Consider the following 12,619-nt stretch of genomic DNA (forward strand, 5'->3'; position numbering starts at 1 on the left):
TGCTGGCTGTGCATTACATGATCTTAAGCTTGAGAACATTAGAATTATTGTCATTCATTTTATGGTATGAAAATGATCCAACTGTTGGCACATTCATGACTGTTGACAGTTTACAGTTATATGTGTCAGGTTTCAAAAATCCTGCATCAGCTGAACCCAGCTGTAGTCTCTCAGTCTCTCTCCTGCTAATAGACACTTTTTGCAGAGACAAGGAGAGGAAGGAGGAATGAAAGAGCATAAGCAAAGAGATCTCTCAGACTGGGAGGTGGCTGTGTCATCTTTGTTACAATAAGTACTTTATAAGAGGCCTCCAGACTGTTCAGCGCCTGGGTCCGTCCAAATAGCTTAACCCTTTCATTTTCAAAAGACCGAGAGCCACCTAAGCCAGCAGTCCCAGGAGCCCCTTGCACCCTGGGCTTGTCACGGCACTGAATGTAACAGAGAGACTAAATGCCCTTGAGCACAACAGGCACTTTAGCAGCAAATGCATGTCAAGATTTGAATGTGCCCATTGTGCATGACCCAGCAGAGGGGCTTGTAGCAGCCACCAGGGAATGCTGCCAAGCTACAAGCCCCATTTACCGCCTGTCATGGAAGGGGGCATCCATGTAATTGCATGCAAAATATTTTTTATGAAATCATTTCACGAACCCCTTGATTGAGTAATTCGCTCATCAAATGGGGAGAGGAGGGCAAGAGAAGCCACATTAAGGAAAGGAACAGATTCTTGTCATACATGTTAAAGAGATTAAAAAAAAAATATGAGTTGGATGATTTATAGTATGTAGAGAATCTTACATTACTTTGTTTTATTATTATACTTTCCTGCCTTGAAGCTAGATACGGGGAGTGTGCTCCTGCATTTGATATGTGCAACCACTTATTATAGAGTGTACTGCATTGTGCTTGGGTTACCAGGCTGGGAGTAAGGCTTTGTGGTTTGTGGCTCTGTGTGTGTGTGTGTGTGTATGTGTGTGCAGATTTAGATGCTCAAGTGTGTGACCTATCAGATTTATTTATACGGAAAGTGTGTATGTTTAACTCAATATGTGCATGTGTGTGTGTCACTGTGTGTGTGTATGTGCGCATAAGTGGCCCAAAAGCTACTAGTCTAAAATTAAAATCTGGGTTTTTGAAATGTCTCTAATTAGAGAGGGGAGGACTGAAGCCTATTTTGAGAGCTGTGGCCATGCACGCCCTTCCCATATGTGTGTGCACACAGGCAAACAGACTCACACACAAACACAATACACACTTTGGAGAGGAAGGTCCCCCACTCTGAGTTAGTCTTATTAGACAATTCATCGTGTTTTGCTAACAGGAACCGTCCCTGAAGTGCACTTCTCGTGCCGTCTACACACAGTTTACTAAAGCTGGACAACCAGTGAACTTTAAAGACATAAACAAGTAGCTGCTATGAATATTAACAGCCAGGGAACACAAGTTGAAATACCACCGCCTTAGCGTAAAGCTGCAATAAATCATTGCAATATTTAGAGTCAAAGACAAGTTAAGACAAACCAAACTTTAAAGTTTATGGCTGCAGAGTAGGAACACAATAGTCAGTTTAATCACTGTCTAAAGTGTTTTTACACTTTTAATGAGGCAATTTAGTGAATTTTGCCTTTTGAGACAGTGAGAGTGGAATGTGGTGTATGCCTGGCTAACATTGTCTCATTGTTCTGCCTCATAACCAGCCTCTGTTTTCTGCTCCTGAGCAAAGACTGCTGGCAAATCAGGCTGCTTTTACAAAGAGTTGGCTAAAATCTTTCTGCCCCAGATACTTTCGCAGTGTCTTTAGAGGCATCTGTGAGAAGGTTGTGTTTTTTGTTTTTGTTTCTATGTGACCACAAAATCTTGTGAATCAGTGTTCATATCACCCCAAACCTAATTACTGCGTGTCAACCAGTGACACCAGAATTTAGTTAACAATTATTAAACAATCATAAGGCAAGTACTATAAAAAAAATATGGTAGACCAACATGCTTTCCAAAGAATTATTTGACTTCAGCTGAAGTAATACACATTTGAGCTGTATCTTTAATCAGTGGTTATCTCCATGAGCAAAGATTTTAATAAAAGTTTATTGCTTTATTTCACAACTTGTTCTGTGCCTTTGACTGGGGCTATAAACCAACTCATATTGACAGAAGGAGCAATGGATGAAAGAACTGCAGTGACAGATTTTTAATATCTTGTGGTAATATGTTACCGTAATAGCATACTCAACATTAAAATGGTTTGGAGTGACAACAGAGAACTTTTTGAAAATGAGCTGATGTTGGTTGGTTTACATGTAATCAAATAATTAGAAAAAGTAGCCACAATCTATATTGATAATCTACTAAAATTTAATGTATGAGTAACTTTGTGTTACAGAGGAAAAGTCTGGGATTCATTTATTTGTCCCTGCATGATCTACAACCTTCATATGCAGACTTAAAAGAATAGTTTTGGGACATTTTGGGAAATTCACTGTTTTGCCAAGACTTAGATGACAAGATTAATAACACTGTCATCTGTTAAGTATGACGCTAGAACCAACAGACTTTAAGATTAGCATAAAGACTGGGAACAGGGGGAAACAGATAGCCTGGCTTTGTCCAAAGATGAAAAAAATACATCCACCAGCACCTCTGAATTTTACTTATTGACCTGTCGTGTCTGGTAACTTAGTAAGTACACAAACCAAAATGTTTTTCACATGGACTTACCTCAGAGTCAGGCTAGCTGTTTCCCACTTTTTCCAATCTCTATGCTAAGCTAAACTAACTGTCTCCTGGCTCAAGCTTCATATTGAGCCGACAAATAAAAGAGTGGTGTTAAACTTCTCATCAAACTCTTGGCAAAAAGGCATATAAAGTATGTTTCCCACAATGTCAAACTATATCCTACAAAGAGCCAAAGTGAAACCAGAACTTCTGGGTTCTGTTCCAAACACAAGAACCTCAATCAAAATCCCACTTACTATTATGAGAATGCAAACAACTAACGATCCAGCTTTGGAACATGGCCTAACTCAACAGTATGTTGTGTATATCACTCCATATATCTTGACTGTATAGTTTAAGAAGATTTAATAGCATTGGTTACTCAATATGTCTGTTTTTAGCTGCCTTCAATAAATCCCATTTCCCATAAGCCCTAGACCATCATGGGGGCTCAGACATGTTTGTAATCACAGCTCAACAGGACAGTGCAGAAATTTCTAGACAGCAGATCCCACAGCTAAAAAGTACCTGACTGCAGATGCTCCCACAGATCCTGCTGGAAGATTTTCATTGGAGTTGTAGTTTTTTGTATATTGACAAATCAATCAACTTTTATTTTCAAATATGCTAATTAATAAGATCTGTAGTGGGTGCCAGTTTGTCTTAAAATTTGGATATAAAACTCTCAGATGAGAAAGATAAATTAAAGAAATGCTGATAGTTATAAAAGCTAGCAGATATTCATAGATAGATATGTTATTGTAGATAAATACTTGGAGTAAATCCAACTAAAGATTCATTAAAAAGTAATTTACGAATACTCAGATTAGATTGGTGACTTCGAGGGTAAGCATATCAGGAAAACTAACAGACAGAACATGCACATGCACACGCACACACACACACACACACACACACACACTGAAGCCACAGGCATTCCCACTATAGACACCCATTATCTCCGTCTGCATCCGTGTGTTGTCGACCCAGAGCAGGAACTTTGGGGGCCGCTGTGGTCAGACACAGGGAGAGGGAAGTTAGCACTGGCAATGAAAAGTCAAAGTCAGGCATTTTTGGAGTAAGATAAGAAGAGAGCGGCGCGAAAAGAAAAACTAAAATAACAAAAAGCCACTTGGGGATATGAGATTACTATGACAACACATCTCTCTGTTTTTGCCAAGTTTTGAAATATCGCAGCCTTTTAATCAACAAACACAACAAGGTGATAAGTAAAATACACATTCATCATCCAAACAGGCGGGCAGCCACAGTACGGCACAGTAAGCCTGTGGAGATGTCCCACCCGGGTCATGTTACCTTGACCTGCGAGGGCACAATAAAATCAGAGGCTTGTGTGGTATTGGCAGGTGCTGCAGCTGGGTATAAAGCCCAGAGTATCCAGTGTCAGGCCTTTGTTTGCTGTTTTGATTTATTGCTGACCACTGCCCCACCTAACATGTGCGGAGGAGAGCCCGCTTCTCCTCCTCTCAACACCTTTCCCCACATAAATAAACCCTATCGCTGCAGGAATGCCCGGGGTCCTGTGCTCACCCAGCTATTGGAATTCTCCCCGCTGATAAGACGAATGTTTGGGACGTTTCATCGTCATACTCCTGTCTCAGCACATACTGACTCACAGACCCAACATAAACCACCGACACATCTGCTGGCCCTTTGGTATCCGTATGCACACGGGCCACAAGTGAGAGACCGACGATGTGACTCAGAAGATAAAATGGTGATTAAAGGCACACAGGGTCTTACTGTAGCCAGTCGTTGATACTGTTGAGGTGAGTCGGCTTTGACTGAGCAGAGACGCAGAGGATTTTTCAGATGCAGTAAACGATAACAGACTGCATGATGGTTGCCAAAATGGAACCAAAAAATGAATACAGGAAAACCAGACAAATGTGGGGTTAAGTGTAAAAAACAAGCCCCTTCCGCTCCATCAGACACTGCTGTTAAAGCACATTCAACCTCTAGACCTTTCCTGTAGCAGATTGGTTAAACTCTGGTGTGTTGCACTCAGTTGTCTGGTAAATATAAAGCTAGAGCCAGGAGCCAGTTAGCTTAGCTCAGTACAAAGACTGGAAACGGGGAAACAGCTGGCTTGGCTCTGTACAAAGGTAACGAAATCTGCCAAACGGCACAGCTAAAACTCAGGAATTTACATGTTAAATCTCATTTGTTTAATCTGTATGAAAACAGAAGTGTAAACTATCAGGAACAGTAACTTGTGTATTTTTCAAAATGACAAAAAAAGAAGTGACCCCAGAGAGGTGCCATGAGGAAATGAAATAAGGTAATAATGAAAATAGTAGTAACCGTCATTTCAACTATTTCAATCTGCAGAGAGCAATGCAACAGGGTTTTCCTTCAGTGTGTGTTACTTTTGAGCTCCTCTTTACATTTGCAGCTAATAAAATACTTTATTGATGTGAATTTTGTCCCCAGTTTCTTTTTATTATTCAAATCATAAAGACAGTAAAATGAAACAATGTCACAGGTCCATTTACTAGGTTTTTGGAGCTTTTAACTGCTTCACATGATGTCAACACTTGGCTGCTCAAGAAGACAGTAAATTGCAATTGAAAGCTTTGAAAAGCTAGTAAGGAGACGTTTGAGCTTAGATCATTTTGTTTCATACACTTAACGTGTTTTTATTTTCACAAATAAAAAATAATATAAGCTGTTCAAGCCTTGAGGTTATGACCAACACAAGATCAAGACAAAATTTGGATAAAGGAATGTTTTAACATCTTGGGAAATACTTTTATTCTCTTTCACGCTGAGAGCTAGATGAGAAGAACACTCTATCCATAGCTACCAGCCGGTTAGCTTAGCTTAGCATTAAGACCAGAAACAAGGGTACTCATACGCTTACACTTTGTATGCATTGAACAAACATGATGTAACATGTTAATTAGTGAGCTTTAGAGCAACTGGGTGGGCAGAGTTTGTTAGCTTTGGACAGAACTGGCAAACTGTTTTCAGTCTTTATGCTAAGCTAAGCTAACTGGCAGCGAGCTGTGGCTTCAGATCTTGTTTACAGCCATGAAAGTGGTATCAATCTTCACATCTGACTCCAGGCGAGAAAGCAAATAAGCATATTAATCATAACTATAGTCAAGCCTTTGTTCAGCAACAACCCCCCTTCCCCCTCCTCCAGTGTAAACTGGAACTTTAACTGTTCATTTCCAACAATGACCCTTAGTGATAAAAATATTACCACCCTAGCTGGAATATTTTTATCTTAAACCCCTGACTACCGGCCAGCAACATCGGCATACAGGGCTCTAGTGCAAACATGCAGGGAGCAACTGTCTCGCAGCTGTCTTAGGTGAAGCGGCATCAGACCAATGATAGGCATTCTGACCCCGCACCATGTGCGCCCACTCATTCAGCCTGGTACCCGCTGAGCTGAAGCCATCAGTCACTGACGACGATGACAACAAAATACACCAAGGGAGGAGTATGGTTTTGACTTGGGTAAAAACCACAAGCTATGAAGCACCAGTGCATTCACACATTGACTGCCACTGTACGATCCCTTCATTTGTCTGTTATCCATTAAAACATTAAAACAAGCACAGCTGCCGCCACACAACACTGAGAAAGGAGTTATTGCTGTGCGTGTTTCGGGATTATAGCCCTAAATGTGTATGATATATATCCATCCGCAGGCACAGCATTTTCTTTCCATCCCCAAAATAACCAAAGTTCTTCTTTCACACTCTTTCAAAAGACTAATAATAATAGAGACATGGAGCAATGCTTTGGAAGTTGAAGCTATGTTGCTTCACTGAGGGAGCCCTGCCTCCTCCTCCTCCCTCTCACCCCAGTGTCGAAGATCTGTTAGTCAGGGGCTGGGGAGATTTCAGTCTCCAGGGGCACATCTCTCTGAACCGCCTGCCAAGCTTCTCCTCTCCCTCCTCCATCCTCTCTCTTGCTCTGCTCTTTCTCTCTCTCTTTTTTTTTTGTTCCCCTCCTCGTTCCCTCTTCCCACTTCTTCTTACTCCTCATGTTCAACTTTCTCCTTCACTTCAGTCTCTTTTCAACTTCCGTCATTTATTCCTACTTTCTCCTCCTCTACAAGGGCACTTCCTGCCTTTTTTCGCACTCTTATCTATATTCCCTTCTCTACCCTTCCGCTCCTCTTCCTCTCCCAGTGATCCAGCTCCTTTTCAGACGTGCATAATTAGGCCTAAACACAAGCCTGCGCAGGCTCACATCTGGAAGGAGTTTGGAGATGGCAGTTTCCTACCAAGACGACTAAATATTTAGGTTGAGAGTTACTGCGTGTGGATGAACTCATGATAGAGGGAGTGGGAAGGGGAGAGAAATGGGGAGCTGGAGATAAAGAAAAAGAGGGAAAGTGGAACAGACGGCTGGAGCTCGTGGAGGAAGGCTGAGACTAGCATGATGCATCATTAAACCAGTGATTAGTGTGAGTTTATAGAAGCGGTGTATGACCTGACACACAGCAATGTAATCAAAGTATGGCGCAGGCATTCACAAACCGAAGAAGGAGGTGATAATATTGGGGTGACTGGTTGCTCCTTTATGGCTGGCAGGAACAACAAACAGCCAACTAATAGTTTTAATAAACAAATCCCCATTGGGATTTCCCATGAGGCTGAGGGGCCTCAGCTGGAATGTTCACAGGGTCCAGCTGTTGTGCATTACACGTAGCAGCCGGCCCCGGAAGCCCTGGGCCTGGTGTCCTCCAGCCTTTGCCTGCTCAGCATGGAGCAGAGCATTCCTCCAGGCTGCCCCAGGATGGAGGGCAGCGGGGCTGGCTGTCAGGCCGGTCGATTGCGGGGAGGGACCGAGGTGGTGCAGGCCCACCAGAGAAATCTCCCCCTGCTGCACCTGGGATACTGTCTGCAGTCTCAGAGCGGACTGAGGAATGTCAGGAACAACACGAATATCAACACAACTTCTCACATTCCACATCTGGAGCTAATGTCATGAGCAACAATGGGAGCACGGGCGCTTGAGGAACTCACCGAATCTTTCAGGAAAATGAACTTTCCAGACACCGCTGTTCTCGGCGGAAAGGTAAAGAAAATGGCGGATTATGGGTGGAATTGTTTGCTCCTAGTATAGAGCCTCATGGAAGTGTCACAGAATGCTAAACATCTGTACAAAAACAACTCAACCAAAATTAGTAGGTACGGGGATGGAAGATTATCTTCAATCACCTCGACCACTGCCACCCAAGCCATCTTTTTTTCCCTCTGGGTTTTCAGCAATGTGTTCCCCAGATGTTTACCCTGCCTTTATTAAGCAAGAAACATAAGGCCCTATAAATGGACTGCTGGCTGCCTTTAGCTCTCCTGGGGCATAAATCCCCTTACTTTACCTCATAGACTCGCTGCAGTGGGGACAGTTGAACATGTTTTTTTTACTGTGCCCATGTGCAGCTAACATTTTTCCCACTGGGTCAGAGAACGGAGACAGTAACATACTGTGGGAATGAGCAATGCCTTCAGAGAAGTCTGAGCAGCTGTGAAGAGAATGCTGAATTTCGACTGAGCACAAACACCACCCAAAAAATGTGTCATTGACAGATTGGTAGCTCATCCGTCATGAAAGATAGTGTGTTTTGGCCCACGATGTGACCCTTTCAAGTTGTGTCCAAATGGACCACACAAATAATTGCTCCATAATTAAAAAAATCTCAAACTGAACTGGCCTGGAATCACTGATGTCTGGTTCTCACCAAATGGTTTTTGGTGTTTTCTGTCCTCACCCTGAAGGTGCTTGTTGAGACAGGGTGTTGCTGTATTAAAAATAGGCGCCAACCCACCAGTAAAACACAGGGCCTGATATAAAATACTCAAAATATGTTTCTGTTTATTGCACTTTTTGCAAGGCCAAGTCAGCTGGACCATGTGCACAGGGTGGTGGTGGTGGTGGTGGTGGAGGAAGAAAGCGGGGGCTGAACTCTGAGAGCCTGGCTGGGTCAGAGACAAATTTAAAGTGACAGAGTTGTGTCAAAGAGGCTGGGCCACGATGATGGCTACAGTCAGTCTGCCCTCTCACTGATCTTCTTAATGCTTTACAGAGAGCCAACCACTCAGCCCACCACTACAGAGTTAAACTAGATCAAGATGTAAACTTCTGACCTAACAAGCCCTATTACTGCAACAAGTCCTCAGTGCAGTTAACTGTAAGGTCATGGGGTCAGAGTCTCGGGTGTGTGGGCCTGATCAGAATACTGAACTCATATGTGAAGCCATTGGTTTTTTCATACTGGGTATTTTTATGTGAATTACAGCATTAAAACTGAACAAACCTATAATATGACACTGTGGAAACTCTGACTTCTCATCCAATTATAGATCACGCTGACTTTAACTATGTCAGACTGGTTAATTCATTTTCTTCCAGTATCACAGGCACAAGCCACTGTAGGCCACAATAGAATGATTAAATTGTTAGCACAGTGTCATGTCATTAGTTCAGAGGGTACAGTAAACTCGTCAGACTCACAGAGTGACTGTCCTGTTGGGGAACAGGCTGGGATCCGGAGGTTCAGTCAGCTCCTCCTTGCTGCAGCTGACCCTTCTGCCCAAAGCCTGGACGCCGTGCGCCTTGGACCGCTCGTCCGTGCAGCTGCAGCCGCTGGTGGAGGCGAGCAGCCCGGGACAAGCCCGGGAGAGCCTCGGCTCGGAGGCGGACAGTAGGAGCAGCATCAGTACCAGACGCCCCGGCAGCGGAGGGATGCCAACGCCGGGCGCAAACATTGTCCTTCGGCTGGATCTCACCTCAGCTGCACCCCCGCCTCCAGTCATCATCCCATATCTCCACCATGAAGCTTTGCGGAGGGAGTAAGTGGGGCAAGAAGAAAATTATCTTTCTTCTTCTTTTTTTTTTTTTTTGAATGAATGGTAAACTTGGTAGATCCTCCGCTCAGTAACGAACACACATCATCCGGTCATTCCAAAAATATTCAGCACCGCTGATTTTCCAAGTGTCCCATTATGTCATGGCAGCCCGGGCGCACTACTCCCTTTGGTCCAAACAGTTAATTAATCCAAGGGATGTGTGTGTGTGTGTGTGTGTGTGTGTGTGAGTCCATCCAGACGTCTTCAGCACCCACAGACAGGCGCGGGATTCTGTCCTTAAGAGTTGGTGGTCGTATTGATAACCTTAGAGGAGATTTACATCTCTTTTAGGATGTTTGAGGATGTATAGATTACCATCTCGCCCTCATAAAATTAATCCAGAAGACGATGAGATTTATGACCAAGCGTTCACAGCCAGAACCGCACTGTCACCTTTTTGAATGAGGAAAGGAAAAAAAAAGTATATTCTCTAACTTTTCTCTGTTGTTTCGCTGCTCTTAAAACTTTTCCTCACTGTTTTTTTTTCCCGGATCCCGGAGATCTCCGTAAACTTTATCTCGAGCGCAACTTGTAATAAAACACGAAGGGAGGAAAAAAAAACAATGAATTCGGACCTGGAAAATAAGTGAGCTGGTCTTGATCGGCTCCCTGTTAATTCCCACAAGCTAGCGGTTTTGCCTGCTTGCCTCTGTCACACTCAAACTCACTTAGTTACAACCCCAAGTGCGCCCGTTCCGTCTCCGTCTGCGCTCTGGTCCCCGCGGTCCTAGCGCATCCAGCCAGAGAGGAGGTTTCACATGTGACCAATGGTTTCACCCACCTGAACTCAACCCACACACCTACATCAAACTTGATGAGACACACTCCAGAGGGATATTTGTAGTTGGCTTAAATGATATGTTAGACTGCACAAAACAAAAAACAAAACACATAATGTTTGTTGTATCTTTGGAACAACTGATCAACTTAAAGTTTCTTTTATTTTTCACTTTTATATAATTAGCATTTCCTCTTTAGGATTTAATGTATATTTGTTTGGTAAGGGCAACTGATCATCATTATATGACATGAACTACAACACCCAAACTGTGTAATGTCATAACAGGAAACCATTGGTTTGTGAGAAAGAAAAGCCTGTTTGGTGAAATAATGGCTGAATTAATGACACGTAAAGTGGTTCAAAGCCACGTTGCTGTTGCTTTGCTGCTTTGCTGCTTTTCGATTTGAATCGGCCCGTTTCCATCCAAGTTGTAGAAGACAGGAAGGTCTTGATTTCAATGAGTGCCTCCATTGGGAGAGCAAACTAAAGTTATGAATGAGTGCTGAAGGCCTCTTGTGTATTGTGTGTTTTCAGCAGATCAAAGGCTTTTCATTCAATCAGCGGGAAGGAGGAGGAAGTGAAGACTTTTATAGATAGGCTACATTTTACTAAATTCTGTATTGTTGCTGCAGAGAGAGTAATGGTTGCACAGTGGAGTTTGATCTTGAAAATGTACTGAGCCTGAGCTGTCATATTGTACATGATAACTTTATGATATGAGTTAATGGTATATTTTTGTGTCCCAGAGGTAGCTATTTTCATGTCCACCTGGAGGCTGTGGGCAACGGCAAGCTACCCATAATTCATTGCAACATATAGGTTCTTGAATACAAGTTTTTATGTGGTAATGGCCACTAACAAGTATTGAAGCCCAATTTAAAGTCAACAGAGAGTGAGTGTTGCTCTTTACATACCGTATGTTGTTGATGCTAAAGTAGATTTAATACATGAGCTAACAGAACAACTGTGTGTTGATGCTTGCACAAGCCAAATGTTTTGATTTAGAGATACTCTGAGAGAAAAATACTCCAAAGCTTAAATCTCTTGTGGAAAGAACAATATTTTTTTAAATCCAAAAAATACAGAGGATCATAAACTTCCTCAAGGTCTCCTTTTCACTTTTTTTTTTTTTTTTTTTTTTCTTGATCCCATGTATGGAAGGTTCCCAAAATGCAGTAATGGATTTCAGTTTTAAAAATACTTTTTGATATACGAGAGGCCTGGGGAGGACGGAGACCGTGGCGATTCAGATCTGGAGAATATTTCAAAAATATGAGAAGGTGAAGCAGGAAAGCTTTTGAAAAGGGACTTTATGCAATTGGGCTTGACATGTATTCGCTGACATATCCAAACTCCAGGCACCTCAGTCATGCAAGCAGCATAATGGTGTACTGTGCTCTGACCCACACAGTGGACCCCAGGTTTGTTATTCCTGTATATGATACTGTACACTGGAGTGGGCTCAGAAAGCCAGCATGATTATCGAAAGAAAGCACAAGGAGTGGATGGGCGCCTGCTCAGCAACGAAACAGAGGGCTGTTTATCCAAGCTGTTAAATAAGGCTTCAAGTACAACACCCCCCTCCAACTCTGCAAGGCCCAAAATCTCTCTCATCTGGAGAGCACAGTTTCCATTTAAAATGTCACGTTCCAAACTGCACATTACATCAAATTGTACTTAATGGCATCCAGACAAACTTTAATGTCGTTCCAACATTTTCTCTCTATGCTCCCCTCAGCCCCCTCGCTCCTTATAGCCAAGTAAGCAATCTCTCCTTCTCCCTGTTCCACATCTGGACTCCATTCCAGGTGGGGTATTGAGAAAGGGGAAAACATCAGGATGGAAAGGTGGAACGCAGAGAAGCTTGGAGGCTCAAAAAGTAGAGCTGAGATAATGTCTTCGGGGGGAGATTTTGGTCAAAGTTACGCAAGCTTTCGTGATGCATGACAGACGATATGAGGGACGACAGACAGTACGTGAGACGGCTGTTTGATGATTCCTCTCGGGCATGTTCCTGTTGTCCTCCAAAATCACACGCTAGAGCAGAAATGTCTAAAAACAATGGGGTTTTCAGCACAAAAAGAGATGCAAACCAGACCGAGTGAGAGCTGAGACTGAGGCATAGCTCAGGACAGTGTTTCTGCCAGTGAATAAACAAGAGAAAACTTCCAGCAGGGATGCAAACATCAGGCTCTGTATAAGGCCCTCATCTGTGGGCTGAGTCTTTCTTGAG

General features: G+C 43.0%; 1 protein-coding gene across 1 annotated transcript in view; it reads right to left on the reverse strand.

Moving 5' to 3' along the window:
- The window catches only part of adgra2 (adhesion G protein-coupled receptor A2), a 37,673-nt gene extending 27,098 nt beyond the window's left edge, over positions 1 to 10,575 (reverse strand). Inside the window, exon 1 of the mRNA XM_018669593.2 lies at positions 9,211 to 10,575. Coding sequence (XP_018525109.1) covers positions 9,211 to 9,515 — 305 coding nt within the window. The 5' untranslated portion in view covers positions 9,516 to 10,575. The remainder of the gene's footprint in view (positions 1 to 9,210) is intronic.
- Between the last annotated feature and the right edge of the window lie 2,044 nt (positions 10,576 to 12,619).

This window comes from Lates calcarifer, linkage group LG13, assembly GCF_001640805.2.
Source record: "Lates calcarifer isolate ASB-BC8 linkage group LG13, TLL_Latcal_v3, whole genome shotgun sequence".
Taxonomy (NCBI): Eukaryota; Metazoa; Chordata; class Actinopteri; family Centropomidae; genus Lates; species Lates calcarifer.